Source organism: Pelecanus crispus, chromosome 3 (assembly GCF_030463565.1).
Source record: "Pelecanus crispus isolate bPelCri1 chromosome 3, bPelCri1.pri, whole genome shotgun sequence".
In the NCBI taxonomy this organism is placed as follows: Eukaryota; Metazoa; Chordata; class Aves; order Pelecaniformes; family Pelecanidae; genus Pelecanus; species Pelecanus crispus.
This window is the reverse complement of record NC_134645.1, coordinates 37,972,636-37,989,678: the sequence shown is the minus strand read 5'-3', so window position 1 is coordinate 37,989,678 and position 17,043 is coordinate 37,972,636. Positions and strand designations below refer to the sequence as shown.

At 44.1% G+C, this 17,043-nt stretch overlaps 1 protein-coding gene across 3 annotated transcripts; it reads left to right on the top strand.

The window, feature by feature from the left end:
• Window positions 1–287: 287 nt before the first annotated feature.
• Window positions 288–16,092, top strand: UTP25 (UTP25 small subunit processome component). 3 transcript variants are annotated; one of them, XM_075707305.1, is made up of 12 exons: window positions 288–388; window positions 1,852–1,891; window positions 3,062–3,311; window positions 4,092–4,298; window positions 6,411–6,499; window positions 7,888–8,298; window positions 9,384–9,603; window positions 11,655–11,857; window positions 13,122–13,304; window positions 13,963–14,075; window positions 14,499–14,744; window positions 15,555–16,092. In XM_075707305.1, the coding sequence occupies exons 1-12, from the start codon at window positions 288–290 to the stop codon at window positions 15,799–15,801; spliced, it is 2,310 nt and encodes a 769-aa protein (XP_075563420.1). In that variant the 3' UTR covers window positions 15,802–16,092. The 3 variants fall into 3 exon arrangements, with proteins under 3 accessions (XP_075563420.1, XP_075563418.1, XP_075563419.1); XM_075707303.1 differs by having other exon boundaries at window positions 4,086–4,298; XM_075707304.1 differs by having other exon boundaries at window positions 3,062–3,314; window positions 4,086–4,298.
• Window positions 16,093–17,043: the final 951 nt, after the last annotated feature.

Genomic DNA, 17,043 nt, shown 5'->3' with positions numbered 1-17,043 from the left:
CCTAGCGAGGCCCGCGGGCATAAATACCCGCGCTGCTGCCGCCACGGAGCGCTTCCACCTAATCTGCCGGGGCCGGGCCTTCCCTAGACGCGGCTTAAACCAGCCGCCGACCGCCGCGACGCTCTCCCCCGCCATCACCGGCAGAGGCCGCGCCGCGGCCACCACAGCGGGGCCTGCGGAGGCCGCCCCGGCCCGGCCTCGCCGTACGGCAGTGCGACAGCGGCGCGCAGCGAGCGTGCCGTAAAGCGCGGTGGAGCGCCCCGCGTGGGGTGGGCGGCGGGGCCGGCATGGGGAAGCGGCGGGGCGGGCGGGAGCTGCTGCGCAGCCTGAGCAAGAGGCAGAAGAAGCACCTGAGGGAGTTCGGGGAGGAGCACCCTTTCTATGACAAGTGAGTGCCGGGGCGGGCGGGCTGGCTTCGAGCGGCCGCCCGCCCCGGGAGCCGCCGGGCTCAGCGTGCGGGAGGCCCCGGGCGGGAGCCCCCGTCCCCTCGGCCGGCCGGGGTGGGCCGACCGGGGCTGCGCCGCTCCGTGCCCGCGGGGACTGCGCTGGGCGGCCGTGGGAGCCGCGGGACCGGCTGCGCTGGGGCTCTGGGCCCGAAGAGCCCCGCTCAGCCCGAGGCCGGCCTAGGCGGCGGCGGCGGCGGCGGCTGCTCCCGCCCGTAGTGTCCCCGGGCTGCCGAGGGCGGGAGGGGAGCTGCGTCTGCATTTTGCACTGCCGCCCCTGAGCTTGAAATCTCGACAGGTGAAGGAAAGGCAGAAAATCTGGGCTCGGATTTGTTTGCAGTAAATATCGGAAAGTCTTCCTGTGCAGCCGGGAGGCTGCCACGAGAAGTGGGAAAGCGGAGGAGCGTGAGCTGGGCTCCTGTTTTGACGCCAGGCCAGTCCCTTGGCTTGCCGGGGCTCCAGCTTTCCCACGGCTCGTTCCACGCCCCTCCCTGATCTCGCCAAGGCTGCGAAAGCGCAGCACCGAAGATCTCGTGTGACAAGAGCCATGGCTTCCTCGGCAGGATGCCCGTCTGTCAAAAAGGGTGCTGTCCTTTTGGACCCCCAGGTAAACTTGCGAGGAGCTGCTTAGTCCAAATGTCGTGTGATTTGGTGCTGCTGCAAAGTCCTAGAAGCCTGCGAGGAAGACGCTGTCAGGTCACCTGTTCAGTTTACCGTTATGTGCCTTTAGTAGCAGGCAAACAGCGTTAAGGTCTGTTACCTGTGTGTAGCCTGGGACCCTCCCGGCATGTGTCGCTTGGGATGGGATGCGGCAGAGTCCTGGCCTGCGGGGAAGCAGTGTCCTGTGTCTCGCCCTGTGCAGTGACGCTGTGTCCCACTCCAGGCCCTGCGTCTTTTTGGAAGAGTGGAGGTTAGTTTAAGCCCGACTTGTACAGTGTCTCATTTGCAGAATTGCAGTCCCAACCCTGGTTAATTAATGCTGTTTTTCTTGTGGTATGTGTCTTTTCCCCACTTCATAGATCAATCTTTAGTGTTAGAGGAAGGCTCTTCCTCTGCTTAACTTTGTTGTACAAACTATCCTTGTAGTTAAGATTCCTTAGATTCCTTTTAACACCTCGTCTTCTGATTAAAACCAGATTCTGCTTTAAAACATTTCACTTGTTGATCAGTTACAATGCTTCAGTGCTTAAGCTTCACATACGGAGCGTAGCATCGCCTGAGAGGGTGACCTCTCAAGGTAAGTGCTGGGTCCATTTTCTTAGGGAGAACTGTGTGATGCTTTGGTTTTAAGCTTTTTTTTAACTTCTCTAAATCTGGTGTAACTCATTGATTCCTTCTCCTCCTCATCTCTCTCATCCTGTGTATAATATTGTTGACAGAGTAAGATATTTCAGTGCTTTCTTTTCAGGGTTTCTGGAAGACCAGAAGCAACTCAGATCTGTGAACTGGTAATATATTTTTATTTCTTCCTTTGGTTTTTGTGTTGTTCACTTAGCACTTCACATTGCCGAGATAATTCAAGCTGATTAAATTGTTCCCTTTAGAAAACCTGCATTTAGGAGAAAAAAATGAATGTGATTTTTGTATGGTTCTGAATTGTTCTCTACAGTGTCTAACTCAAAACTGTAATACCATGAGAGGGCAGAAGTGGCAGGAAACAGCATAGCTCTTCTTGGGTTTTTTGCATATTACTTAGTGAAAAGTAAACCATGCTTTAGCTTGTTTTAATAATGTTAATAAACTTAGTGTTGCACAAGTTAGGAGATGTTTCATTCTCTGTTGAATGAAGAAATACGTTCATGCTCATTTCTCTGCTTCGGATTGCCAGTGCTTTACCTTCCCTTCAGTCAGGATTTGTTAACCTTCTTTATTATCAGATTATTAAAAGACTTCAAAGTTTCAGTGTGGAAAAGCTGATTATTCTGGTTCATTTGTTTCCTTTAGTATTTGTGCATTAATATCATATTTACTGATCCCCCCCCCCCCCCCCCCTTTTCGGCTGAAAGGAGCTAAAAAAGAAGTAAATGGTGCTGTGCTTATAACCTGGCACAGTCATTGGTTTGTGCAAGCCCGGGACAAACTGGCTCCAAGTTTGGCTTGTTTGAAGCTTAGAGCTTTACAGCTGAGCCAAACCTGACCGACTCCCTGGTGGGCTATTGTCAACTGACAGCTATTTCACTTACCTTCTTGAAAGCCAGAAGCATTTTCAGTGTCCTCTGTCCCTTGTATGTGTCCCCTTCTACAGTTTTTGCTCTGTGTGTGGTTTTCTTAAGAAAATCCAGTGCCAGTTCAGTAAACGCCTTGTCTGTGGAGATCAAATGTCCTCGCTCAGCTGAGACTGAAAGAACCAAATTTTGTGATGCTCTAAGTCAAATCAGTGCAGAATAAGGCACTTTGGCCTAAGTCTACCAAGATGCTTTCAAAATCTAAATGGAGCTGTCCAGCATAACTATTTGCATAAAATGGTGATTTTTTTTAAAAAAAAAATTCCATTGCATCTGTGTAATGGTAAGATGGGAAAGGGAAATCATAACATGGGAACTAGAGGTGAGGGTATTTGCCTGCTGCCTGATAGAGTGTTACTGTTGTTGGTGTTCCACTTGTGTTTTCCCTTCCAGTCTGAGACCTCTGATAAATCGAGTGGAGAAAGTGATTCGGAGACTGAAGTGGAACAGGTCTCTGTATATCATAAGCTCCTGGCTACCCTGAAGACCTCTCCTGAGTCTGAGAGTGAGGAAGAGGAAGATGAAAGTGAATCAGAAGAAGCTGGGGAAAGTGAGACAGAAGTGGGCAGCGAAGGGTCCCAGGAGCTGGGAGAAGCAGATGGAGGTGCAGAAGATAAGAATGATGCACCAGCCCAGGAAGAAGGTAGTTTGTCTTTTCCCATGCTTTGGTAAATGTTGTTTCAATTAGAAAGTTCAAATAATGTATGTTTTTAGCCAGGATCCTGGTGTAGACTGGCTTGTTGGCTGGGTGCTCTTCTGGCTTGGAGGCTCTGTTACTCCATTGCCTCTGTGTGGGTGGGAGCGGCAGCTGCTGAAGGATTTAGCAGGAGAGAGGGTAGCTGTGCTCATTTGCCGGCAGACAGCCCACTGCTGCTTCCTCAGATGTTGTTTGTGCGGCAGCACAGAGGAAATCCACATGGAGCAGCATACCAGGGGTTCTCACCCACTCATGGGAGACGCAAGCTGTTCTCTCACACAGCATCTGGCTTGGCTGCTGCCACCGAGAGGAGGGAAAGGTTTGCCTCATAGCAAAGGAAAGAATACGTAAATTGGAAGGAAACCTCCGCTCCCTTATGACGAGGCATCCTCATTCATGAAGTCTGCAAAGAAATTCTGGGAGAGAGGAGTCAGCTTTTTATTATTTTCAGTTATTTGGGGTATTTGGAAACTAAAACTTATATTCCCCAGATAGCTTATTTATTTAATTTTCTGTGGGGAAACATACATTGTGTATTATATAACGTTTGGCATGCTAGCCAAAAGTCATCTTTAGAATACAAAGCCTGCTTTTATCTATTTGGATAGAGTATTGAAAGAAAAAGAATGGGTAACTCAAAGGGAACAACCTAGCCAGCAAGAGGTAGCTATAGACAGTAACTTTTCCAGGAGAATATAACCCATTTCTCTCTCTAACAAGTTGCAGCCACAGACACAGGAGAGCAGACAGTTGGCCAGGAGCAGGCTGATGGCCCAGATACCTCTTGTGACCCAAGTCATGGAGTAATTGAGGAGTTTACTGATGTGAAACATGAATCTGAATTTAGCTTGGAAACCAATTTCATGGAAGAGGAGAGTGGAGATTGCAATGCAGATAAGAGAGACAGCAATTCTTCACAAGCCTTTTCAGAAGGTAAAACACAGTATGTTTGTGTTTAGTGATCTGCGTCTAGAGGAGTATCCATAAACATGTGTAAATTGTTAAAAGCCCTATGATACGCTGTATCGCTTCGGAGTTCTTCCACTACATTATTCATTGTATTGCCCACATGTGAGCCGGTTACATAAGGGATGCTTAACACTAATGCAGACGTGTAGCTGAACCGTTTGTTTTCTGTAGCCCCTGTGGACTGGGATTTGTGCGTAGTTACTGTTATGACCGATAAAGCTTGAAATATCAGGGACTAGAAATGCGTGTGGAGGGGGTTATCTTGTTCCGTTGCTTTAACAGTGGTTTAAAAGGCTAGTGTCATATGAAGGGCCCTGCAGGCCTGCACTTGACTGTGGAAGATGTTCTTGGCACAGACAGCGCAGGAGGTAATCACAGAGCTGACCTGTGAGGGCATCCTTCACAACTCAGTGGAGCTAGAGGTGAGATTCTGGGAAGCTTGGGGCAGCCACACTAATTTAGACAAATGCTCAGGGCTCTCTGAATTTTGAAGGTTATGCAGAGGAGCCTGACTGCACCAGGATCAGGAAGGCATGAGGCGTCAGTGGAGCATCTGTGTGGTATCTTTTAAGGGTGTAGCCCAGAATTTCAGCGCCGCAGTGTGCTGATGGGTGCAGTCTGAGCTTCAGCGTTGGAGTCATCCCACCATGTGTAATACAAATAACTGTGTGCACGGGTGTGTGATCGTTCAGTGGTATGCCACACATTGGCACTTGCAGAGCTTCTTTTCGTATTTCATGCTCTGTGGTTTTAATATCAGATGGCATAGTTTGAGAGAGAGAAATATGTTTGTAGCATCCCTGGTGATGCTGGCTTGTCATCTTGGAGCAGCAGCTGACATTAGATCTGGGAGGCAGCCTAGTTGATACATGAAATGTGTGGAAGCATCAAAGGGCCATGTGATAGAAAAAACAGCTCGTTCTTGTTACCATGAGAATATTACTTAGGCTGTTGGCATTGCATTTTAATGAGAACCATAGCCTCCAACTGCATCTTAACAGCTTTGTTCAACCTATAAATGATGCACTACTTTTCAGTGGGTTCCTGTAGCTTGGAAGCGGCTTTATAATCTATTACAGAAAATGAGTCATCTAAGATAGCAGAAAGGGGATGGATTTCTACTCTGGTCCTGGGGTCGCTAGAATTCCTGAAAATGCTTCACATTATTTCCTCTACTTTATCTGACAAGTGCTGGAATCGGTAAAACTCAACTGAAGAGAGAACGTGTATTACAGTTAAATGATGTCCTGTTCATTTGCGTTGCTGGGAAGATATTCTCATCAGTGTCATAATTAGCAAATGTCTTGACTTTTGCCTGGATAACTTGTACGTGGGCTAGATATCCTTTGGCAAGCGCTAGTGTTCTCTAATTAGTTTTCCTTATGCAGTGAGTGTTGCTGTGCTGCAAGCAGCATACAGAGCTTGGTTTTCAAAATAAGCTTTGCATGCGACTTGTGCATGCCAGTGTCTTTGAATATAATATGATTTTACAGTTCCTTGCCTCTCCTTTCCTTTCCAAAAATAAATGCTGATTAGATAAATCAGACTTTTGCTCACTTCGTGCAATTTTTGCCTCCCTTCTGCAAAACCCACCTAATCTTTCTCTGCTTTATCACAAACTGTATTCATATCACTGGCCAAAGATGCAAAGCCCTGGGCAGAACTGTTTATAAATTAAGAAGGGCAGTAAGTTCACTTGGGTCTTTACTACTGACAGCCTATTTCACCTGCAAGGGATGGATGTGTCAGAGCTTAAGGCAGGAAATTGCCACAGTGTTTTCTACTGCATATTGCTTTCCTGTCCAACATTTGTTTTGTGACTGAAAGTTCTAGTACTTCCATAAGTGCTTCTTTTTCTTTTTTTAAAGCAATCTGTCAAATCTGTTCTCTCTGTTCTTGCAGAGAGAATTTGACATCTTTTCTCTCATCTCCAAGTGCTTTGAAATAACTAGTTTTAACTGTGGTGTTGGCCAGCATGGAAACTGTTGGTGTCATTTGCAAATCCTTTCTGAAACTCGATTACAGTATTAGCTACAATAGTTCTCAGGATATTTTTTTTGTTGTTGTTATAAATAGATCCATTTAAACAGCACATGAACAAAGAACTTGAAGAAAAAGAAGTAGAAAAAATGTCTACGCTTCCTAAAACTTCAAGTCAAAGCAAGGTAACAGTGTTCTGTAGCCATCCAGAGTTCCTAAAGATGCCTGGATTAAAATAACTCGGTTTTTTATACAACTGAAGTAGAGTCATAATTGTTGTTATTAGCTGTTGGCACTGGAATTATCAAGACTTTTGTCACTGTGTTGTTGCTGCAGTGTTTACTTCTTCACTGGGCGCTGAGCGAGAGTTGAAATCTAAAGTCTGCTGTTAAGTAGGCATATGGTGACACATCTGAAAAACATAGCTTTAGAGTTTGATCTGTAGTCCCAAACCCACAGGTTTAGTACTCTTGACACCAGGTAGAAACAGGACTGGTTTCTGAGTGGTAGCAGCACAATGCCAGGGATGTGCTCTGCGGCTGAACTTGTGAGGTGACCGGGTACAGTCTTAAAAGTACTTGTGATGCACTTTCCTGTTCTTGTTTCAAGATGGCTGTATCGCTGTACACATTTACAAGCCTGTAAAAGGGAATTTGATACTCATATTGCTAATACTGGAAATAATAGGTGAATTACAGTGCCAGAAAACCACCTCATTGCTTGAGAGGGAATACTGGTTTTCAAAATATTCATTTTTAGACAAACCTTTGCTTCCTAACTTTTTCACATCTGATTTTATTTTGGAGGGTTGCCTTGCATTCTGGTCAGCCATATGCTGGGTGACATTCATTGGAAGATATCCAATGGTTAGTCAGAGAGAAAGCTGTGATTTTTAAATTTTATTTTATTTTTTTTTCTTTTTTGGAATATGGGGGCCAAAAATACCAGTGTCACCTGAAGCAATGCATGATATATCTTTGCTTAACTTGGTGTAGCTACTTTATGGAGATAGATAGGGATAACTTGCATAGCAGAAGGCTTAAAGTTTAGAGTTTTCCCCTACTACACTGATAGCTTTTGCCCTCAAAATCAGACAGACTCCCAACAAGACTGCATTTAGCAGCTGATTCACAACTTCTGGGTTTAGTCCGTAATGGGGTTTTGTTTTCATCTTTAAACAAAGTGCATACCTCAGTGCAGCTGATCTATAAGCATAGTCGGACTCCAGGATTCTTATCTTATCCCTGGTTTGTGCCACTGATTTGCTGGATGGGTTAGGCAGAAATGACAGCCTTTCTCTAACTTGGTTTTCTCATCTGTAGAATGAGGACAGTTGTAGACACATCACTGCAAAATACATTGCAATCTACTGAGCTGAAGTTTATTGTTATTTACCCTGGCAGACTTTAAGGAAGAGATTGCATATTGAAAAAAAGGTGTAAATTTGTATTATGAAAAGATATTTCTCAAAATTCATGAACTTGATTAAACTGCCGGCTGTGGTGATGTGCTTTTAAGTGTACTGAGTTTGGTACATATGACGCCTCTTTGGGTTTGTCTGTTTGTTTTTCAGTGGCCAAGGCTGGGCCAACTAACTTTTTCTTCCACTTTGGAGAAAGATAAAACTTTGAAAGCAGACAAAGAAGTTGACGTGAAACAGCTTTATCTTCACAAGCCTTTAGAAACCACTTGGCCAAAAGTGAATAAACAATTTCTGTCCTCAGTGAACAAGCCAAGCGATCCCTCTTTTACCCCATTACAAAGAGAGCTCTTCTTTATCATGAATACGTACCGGGACTTGTTCTATCCAGAAAGAAATGCTTTAACAAATGGAGAAGAAATCCGTCACGCTTACTGCTTGCATGCCTTGAACCATGTTCTGAAGGCAAATGCCCAGGTGCTCAGCAACAATGCCAAACGAAGAGACCAAAAGCCAGGGACTGACAATGATGACTACAGGGATCAGGGGCTCACTAGACCTAAGGTAAGAGAGCTTTGTTAATGGGATTCCCCCATCCCCACCCTGGCTGTCTGGCCAGGCTGTGTAAACATCCTGGTAGATTATCCAGGAAGTATTTCTGTTGCTGCTCTCTCAGGTGACGTGTTTGCGGGCTTGGGCCTTTCCACGTCCCTTTATCGTGCCTGGAAGTTGTCTGCTGTGGCCAGGGCAAATACTCTGTGAGAAGCAGTGAGCACAGGGTTGTCAGTCAGCCTGTTTCTGTGCTGAGCCATGAGTTTGACTTCTCTTTTTCTTTGTCCCCCTGTCACTACAGACTGGCACGTCACCTTTTCCTGCTTCCATTTCTAAATCTGCCAGTACAGAAAGGTATCTTCAGTGTTAGTGCAGGCAGTGTAGGCTGTCACCCAGTGTGAGATGTCCCAGAAAATTTTTTTTTGTTCTTAGGCTCTTGTAAGGACTTGCCTGGATGGAAGGATCTTTCTGTACTCGGGAGACCTCAGGCAATCCTGGTCCCATCGTCAAGGCCACCTGTTGTAGTTGGTGGAGCAGGCCTCAAGCCAAGGTCCCTGGATTCGTAGCATCCTCTAGTTGATAACCACGTGGATTTAGCTAGGGCTAGCCTGTCACTGGTGGTGCCAACTACCTGTGGAACAGTTTCAAAGTTGGGTTTCAGTGTTTGCTGCATGTCTGGCAAATGCCTTTGGTTTCTGCGTTGACTCCCCAGTTAGGTATTTATATTTCAGAGTGCTGCACAGAGGCTCTTGCCACCCATCCAGGAGCCAGCTGTTGACCCTGTCTGGGTATTGTGGGAGCTCCTGCTTGCTTGCAGGGTAGGAAGAACAGGAGAACATGCGTAGTTTTCAATTCCCCCGTAATGGTACCCTGGGTGTGAGGTGGGGAACCAAACTGAGCTGCTGGCCAGTACCTGTTCATGAGCACACTGTGTCCCAGCGCATCCTCCCTCCTTGCTGCATGTCAGAATTGTTTTGTTTTGATTGTTGGGATGCCCCACCAGGACAGATCTAAGTCAAAAAAATTACTTAACATACAGTTAACTGTGAGTGGTCATATTTTATGGGTTATTCTGTTGTAACTGTTGATCTATGCAGGTACTGATGATAGTGCCCTTCAGGGAATGTGCTTTGCGAATAGTGCATATTTTCATCAGTCTGCTTGAAGTGAATGACAAAAGAAAAATAGATGTAAGTAATAAAAAGCGCTTCAAAGGGGAGTTTGGCTCTGACCCAGAAGAGAAGCCCCCCAACCTGAAAAGACCTGAAGATTATGAAGCCGTCTTTGCTGGCAACATTGATGACCACTTCAGAATTGGTAATGACCTACTGAACAGGTGATTTTTAGCTTGTAAAGAACTGAGATGTAACAAGTTCTTCCTAAGTGTCTAGGAGCTATCAGGGCTTGAAGTTCTGGTGAGACGCTAGGCTCTGTGGTGTTCGTGCTGGTTTTGCACTGGCAACTTGGATTTTTCTGAAAAATCTTTCTTGCCTTGCCAGAACTTAAAAAGGAAGAGAAAACAGAAAAGTAATGATTTTCACGTCAGGTTCAGCATCACTTAAAATGCGATGATTGCTTTATTGTAGCAGGACTGCCCACACCTCATTTTAAAGAGGATAGCCTTGATCATGCAGCAAAGTCTTTCATGTTATTAAAAAAAAAAAAATCTTTTGGGTTTAATCAGCCTATTCACGTCTCTTGTAATCAGTAATGGTTGGAACAAAATTAAAGCTCAGTACTGAGCAGAGCAGTTTTCTAATGTGCTGCCTGTGGTTTTCATGAAAGCAAAAGGGGTAGCCAGCAAGTAGGACTGTTGGACAAGCAGCAAATTTGAGACTATTACATAATATTGCAATCTCATGCTGTTTTGTAACTCAGAATGCAGAGAATTAGCTAGTGGCTTGGTTCCTGGAGCTGCCATGATGAATAGGCAGTTTTTCTAACTCAGCTGGACAGATCAGAGGCTTTTGAAATTATTGCCCCTTGAAAGACAAATCGGCACCCCAAGAGGTTTAGTGATACAGTGGAAGATGCAAGCAGGTCCCACTCAGTCTTTCTTCCTTGCCCAGTGAATACCTCTGACTGAGAGCATTTTACTTTCAGTACCATGCATGATAACTTTCCTGTCAGTCCTCTCCCATGCCGCAGTCTGCTTGATCCACTTACAAGGTGTGAAGAAATGCTTGAAGAAACTTTCAGTGCTGTTACTTGCAGCAGAAATCATAGAAGCAGAGTAATTATTCTTTCTTACTGTGCCTCACACCCTGTTACTTCTGCACAAAGGTCTAATTTAAAGCACACTGGTTATGCCTTACTAAACCCACCCTTTCACATTTTTAAACAGAAGGAAGACTTGATGTTGTTAAACCGTGTGTATGCTGTGACAAATTATATCATCTTCCTGGAATTTCAATGAATTGTGCCTTTTTTTTTCCATTTTTATTACTGGGTTAAAATAGATAGCGGGAGGTGTCCCTGTTGCTTTCTGTGTGAAATTCTTGCAAGTGCCTTCAGCTGTGCCCGTGACAGCTGGCTTCACACAGTGAGGGAGAGAAGTTGAAGAGACACGTTTGTTGGGCAGACCGTAGTGGGTGGTTTGAGTATGGTCTCGACCACTTGGATTTTTAAGATCAGAAAACTGTGGGTCCTAGCAATGTTGCTGTGTAGTTACGATGCAGGTAACAAACTCCTTTGATTCCTTCCTTTTCCTTTCTTTAACATGAGAGGTGATGCGTAAGCTAGTTCAGCATGTACGCTGCCATGTGCGGTGTGAGAAGCTATGCCAGGGAAGGTGCAAGACTGGTCATGCTTTCAGTTGTTGTAACATGAAGAACCTTTGCGTTTTAGTAGCAACTCTTGAGGCCCTGTGAATAAAGGCAGTTTATAGTCAAGAGGTCCACATTGCATCTTTCAGGACAGATTAAGGTAACAGTTACTATAGTAGCTAATGGCAGAGACCAAAGTCTAGGATTTAGGGAGAAAGGAGTAGTTAATCATGTCTGCTTTTTTTTTTTTTTTTCCCCTTAAGTTCTTCATCTCCCTTATCCCCGTTTTTAGCAGAAAATCACAAAAAATGTGTTTCAGTTAGAAACTGTTGTCCAGGCTGTGAAAAAGCTGGAAAAAAGTACTACTGAAAGAGTTTGCCAAACTTCATGAAAATCTGCCAAATACTTGTCAAATGGGGGTGGGGGGGATAAGCACTTTTCAGGGGAAGAAGAGTTTCTGACAGATTGGTTTTGTCCAGCTATAATCATTAGTGTGTGTTAAGGGAGAGGAAATGTAGGGAGGTACTATTACAGAGCCTGCTAGAAGGAAACAGTTGATAATTGACCCTAACTAAGAAATTGCTGTTGGTTGTTGTTGGACAGGGGTTGCGATTCTTCAAAAGAGTATGAGACTATATGCACCATTTTACTCATCGGATATCATCATTGCCTCTCCCCTGGGTATGAGGACTATTATTGGTGCAGAGGGGGAGAAAAAGAGAGACTTTGATTTTCTATCGTCAATAGAAATTCTCATAATTGATCAAGCAGATATTTACCTGATGCAGAATTGGGAACACGTTCTGGTGCGTTTTCCGTATGTATTCATTTTTGTGTTGTACTGTGTCTCATTAGTCTGATATAACTTAGTTTTGGCAGTGAACAGTATTGCTATTTTTTTTACTGACTTGATTCCAGACATGTGTGCTTGTTCCTTTTTCTCCCTCCACCCTGACATTTTCCTTATTATTTTCCTTATACTAAGAATATTCTTTCTACAGATTTTGGTAGTATTCAGCACCTGTTCTCTACAAACCTTAGTATTTGGTGCTTTAGTGGGATATTTCATCAGAGAATTTTTTGGACAATTTTAATTATCTTGCAGGGTGAGATAATGATGATGATGCCTTTAATCACATCTGGGAGAAAATACGCCAGCTGTCTGACTGCCCAGTGTCTCAGTCAGATTGCAGCTGCATGAGGAATGCATACAACCTAATTCAGGTTCCTCCAGAAAGCAATAGGAGCTGGTGCTTATCTCCACTGACTGTAGGGATACTAAGCATTAGTCATGTCCAAAGCTAAACAGTATGAAGATTTTCCTGTACATGTAATGAAAATACTGCTCTGGGACTCTGGCTAATATGCAGTAGTACCCATGCTTTTTGGCTTTTGGTTAATAAAAGTTTTCAAGGTTAAAAGGTTGGGGTTTTTTCCACATAGAAACACCTTTGAGGTACCTGGGCTGTGCATTTTGACATCATGATGTTACTTTACATTTTGAATGAGCCCAGAATGTGTCTTGTTTCTTGGGGAGTCCCAGGAAAGGCACGTCAGCCTACACGATACCTAAGGAGTCAGTCCTGGGGCCTGTTTGCTGTTTTCTGCTTTGGGTATGACTGCCTGCCATGCGGCAGCAGCGATGCCAGTCCTAGGCATCATTCACTGAGGCCAAAACGAAGTGAATTTCTTCACTTGCACCCAAGCTCTCCCTGAATGCAATGGGAACTGCACTTGGGCTTCCTTTAGCTCAGAAACCTTGGGCCCATTGACTTTAATACAAACAAACAAATCCATTATACTTGCCCCATGGGAGAAGATTGGAAGCAAAGGTTATTGTTCCTGATGACTAAAGAGATGGTAGCTTTCAGTTCTGTGGCATGAAATCAAGTAAATTACTCTTGCTGTGGTCAATAAATTCCAGACAGTCATGTCTTGGGAGATCACTACTGTTTTATATTCCATGCTGTCTTGCTCGTCCCTGCCCACTTTCTCGCTGTGGTTAAGGCTCTTGTAGTCTGGGTGCAGGGTTGTCAGTCAGTAGCGATGTGTTTCCATCTCTCTGTGTAGCACCTGATGAAGCACATTAACCTGCTGCCTCTGGATTCCCACGGGGTAGACTTTTCCCGAGTGCGAATGCTGAATCTCAATAACTGGTCCAAGTACTACCGCCAGACGCTGCTGTTCAGTGCTCTTCAGGATCCACAGATTAACTCTGTCTTCAACAAACACTGCTTCAATTACGTGGGGCAGGTGAGTTCACAGATGAACTGAAAGCCTTCTTTTAAATGCTGGTGTAAGGCAGGGGGAGAGGAACAGAAAACCCAACATGGGGAAAAATTCCATAACTCAGTTGTAGAAAGACTTTCTGTGTGCCAGTCACTTCCATTACCCAAGTATTTCAGTCTGAATCTCCATGACTCCGTGTGACAATTTCTAATGCTGTGCCAGAGGCGTGAAGAGCTACTCTTCTTGCAGTGATACTTATTTGATCTTTTTCTTTCATGGGTAGCCATTTAATGTCAGAAATCAGATTTTGTTTGTTCTTAATTTGACACACGCAAGTTATCTTCTTTTATCTATTTTGTTGTTAAATGCAGGGTTTGCCTGCTTCCTTCCCCCCCCCGCCCCCCGCCTCCTCCTACTGTATAAGAAGCACAAACTGCTATTACTTTGAAAGAAACAGGAAAAGTAAAAACCTTAGCTGTCTATCTCAAATATATGGAAGTTGGAGGGTTGTGTATATTTGACAGATCTGGTGTGTGTATACGTGAATGTAGTTTTGTATTGGAGCTTGCTTAAAAGCAGCCTTGTGCACTGCTTGCAGATGTGAGTTATGAGCAGAAAGCTGGCTGCAGTGTGGCTGCCTTTGAAATGCTGCTTCCCTAAATGTCCTACTTTCTTCTCGCAGGTGGCCGTCCGCAACGTACCGCTCAGTGGCTCCATTAGCCATGTTGTGGTCCAGCTTCCTCATGTTTTTAGGAGGCTAGAAGCTGAAAATTTAACTTCTGTAATAGACACAAGGTACTCTGTGTTCCAGACTATTTTGCTGTGCCCTAATGACTGCAATCTCAGATTTAGTTGAGCATTCTGTTTCCGGCAGAGTATGATGTGATTTCACCACAGAAGTATGCCTTCATTAGTCTTCAGATGCAGGCTAGGCTCTGCACAGGTGGAGGGGAATACTGAACTTCTCCCTGCCAAAGGCACTGGAGAATAAATTCTGGGAAAGGAATACCAGTCTCTACCATAACTGTGTAGTACTGATAAAGCCTTTGCCTTTTATCTTCTACACATGTAGGAATCCTATGAAGTTAAAGAAGGAAAAATGTAGTCAAAACCTTCTGTAGTCGCTTGTGTCTGATGATGTTCCTGTTTGAAGTCATATCAGTATTGGAAAGGCTAAATGTTAACTCTGGTTAATATGTATTTGTTTTCTTAACTCAGATTTCAGTTTTTCGTCGAGAAAGTTTTGCCTGAGTACCGCGATGCCATCATGTCACACACGCTCATTTATGTTCCATCGTATTTTGACTATGTGCGTCTCCGAAATTACTTCAAGAAAGAGGACCTGAATTTTACTCACATTTGTGAATACACTAAAAAGGCTGCTGTCTGCAGAGCAAGACGGTCCTTTCTCAAGGGAGAGAAGCATTTTTTATTGTTTACTGAGCGCTTCCACTTTTACAAAAGGTGAATTGTGGACTGAGTTTTCCTCTTGAGTTGTGTATGTGCTGCTTTGGAAGTAGAGTCTGACCTTAATCACAGATGGGCTATATTGCTTTTTGAATCTGTTGGATCTCTCTGAGGACTTCTTTGAAGTAAGAGCTTTTCAGTTTGCTTTAAAATTTTTGCATGTTGTCAGCAGTCCCTTGCAGAGACTCTAATACTTTGGTATGCGCAAGGCTTTATTCGGGAAGGTAAGTGCTGCCAAGTTCCACTGATGTCAGGACAGGATGATATAGCCTGCAAAATGGGATTCATTGTGCCTTTTATTTGTGTTCATCTGTGCCACAATAATTACATAAAATTCTGGAAAAGGGTATATAATTGGTTCAAAAATGCAATACAGCAAGCTGAGGCCACTTGGAAAATTTGCTATGTCCTGACTGGACCTGTTTACAAGTTCCTAATGGAACATTTTTTTCTATTAGCAGAAGATGTTTTGGCAAATATTAAAAGTTTCCTGAGGCTCGGTCTGATGAAGCTTCACTGTCTTAAAATCCAAGGCAAAGAGGCTGAATACTGCAGAATTTGGTGGTGGTCTGTACTTCAGAGGATGTCACAGTGCCTAGCAGCGTTAGCCCCACCCTCCCCCTGCCCTTAATTCCACACCTGTGTTAAGCTTAGTCTTTGTGACACAAGGTTTGTAGAGTTGAGCTAGAACCGATGCGCGTGGAAGTTGATGGAAATTGGAAGAACTGAGATAGGATTGATGCTTTAATGTTCACGCTTTGTAGAAATTGGAAACAAAGTTACTCTTTTGTTTCTTGCCTACTACAGGTATACGATAAAAGGCATTAGGAACCTCATTTTCTATGAGTTACCGACCTACTCCCACTTCTACAGTGAGATCTGTAATATGATGAAGGCCACAGACAATGGAGTGGATGCTACTTGGACCTGTACCGTGCTCTACTCCAAGTATGATGCTCAGAAATTGGCTGCAGTGGTTGGCATAGATCGCACAGCTCAAATGCTGCAGTCCAAGAAAAATGTGCACCTCTTTGTTACGGGAGAAAATGAATAAGTGATATTGCAGACTAGACGACTGGAAGGACCTGGATTTTACTCCTAATGCACTTTTTGATGTTGCTTTTTAAAAAAGTATTAAACTTTTTACTGCCTTTTTCTAAATACTCTGTTGAAATTGTTCATATAGTATTAAATTTTATATTTCAGTACTCTGTCCAACAAGAAACAAAGGATGTCATTCAAGAAAGCGGGCCTTGGGGGTTTCTTCTGTATAGAAGCAAAATCAATCCAGAACTATTCTTCTTGTACATTGAAAAACTGACTGGTCAGTAAAGATTGATGCTGTGATAAATAACTTTTAATTGGATTGCTTCACTTCATTTTCAGGTGTAGCAAACTCACCTTCTTTTATCAAAGGCAACTTCTTCCTTTAATCTAGGGGAAGAAATGTGCCCAAGTATTTAATGCAGTCACTATTCTGTAAGCCTGTGTAAGGGAGGTGCAGGCGAAGCCTCTTCAACACAAGCGTGTTGTTAAACGGGAGTTGAACTTGCTTCAACTTGACAGTTGTGAGCATCCGTGAATGTGCTAGGGTAAGAGCTATGGGTTTGCATTTTTTCCTGAGTGACCTAAATATCTCTGCCTCCTATTTACAACAGCCCCTCTGGCCGATCAGTTTTACCAGGGCTAAGTTTTTTCCAAAGGAAGACAGATTTGAACTTGGCAGGCAGACGAGCCTAGGCCTGCCTAGCCCCATGACCACCAAAGCAGCGTTGTGGAGCACAAAACCAGGTGGTGCAGTTGTAGATACCTGTGGTCCATATCTCACACCATGGGTGGGGTTTTGTTTGGTTGGTTGGTTTTGTTTTCCTCTTAGTGGTTGCTTATGGACAGCATGGAAGCATCATGGCGCTGCCTCTTCTTTCTTTTCTTCTCCTTCCAGGAAGGCTAATTTAAAAGGAGCTAAAAATATAGAGATCAGATTTTTGTAAGCATGTGCTAGGAGACTGTTCTGTGGAGGGGCATGTGAGCCCAAATGCAAGAAGGAAACATGCATCCCATGATAAGCTTTGAGGGAATTCTTGTCTGGGAGGCTTAAGTAAATACACCAAAGTGAAATAAACTCATTGAGTAAATGCACAGGCACATAATTTTGGCCAATTTTTTATCATGTTCTTCATTCCTGTATTTCTCAGAGGCTGTGAACTCGGGTAGTAATTGAAGTCCTGAAATCATTTAGTAGACATGCAAATGCATGCAGTTTCTTGCTTTGCATTTTAAGTAATGATATCTGTTA

Excerpts from the sequence above, each read along its gene's own strand:
- UTP25 (XM_075707304.1), top strand. The coding sequence starts at position 288 with ATGGGGAAGCGGCGGGGCGGGCGGGAGCTGCTGCGCAGCCTGAGCAAG. Across the intron at positions 8,299-9,383 it reads AGGGGCTCACTAGACCTAAG|GTACTGATGATAGTGCCCTT; the intron begins GTAAGAGAGCTT and ends TGATCTATGCAG. Across the intron at positions 13,305-13,962 it reads GCTTCAATTACGTGGGGCAG|GTGGCCGTCCGCAACGTACC; the intron begins GTGAGTTCACAG and ends TTCTTCTCGCAG.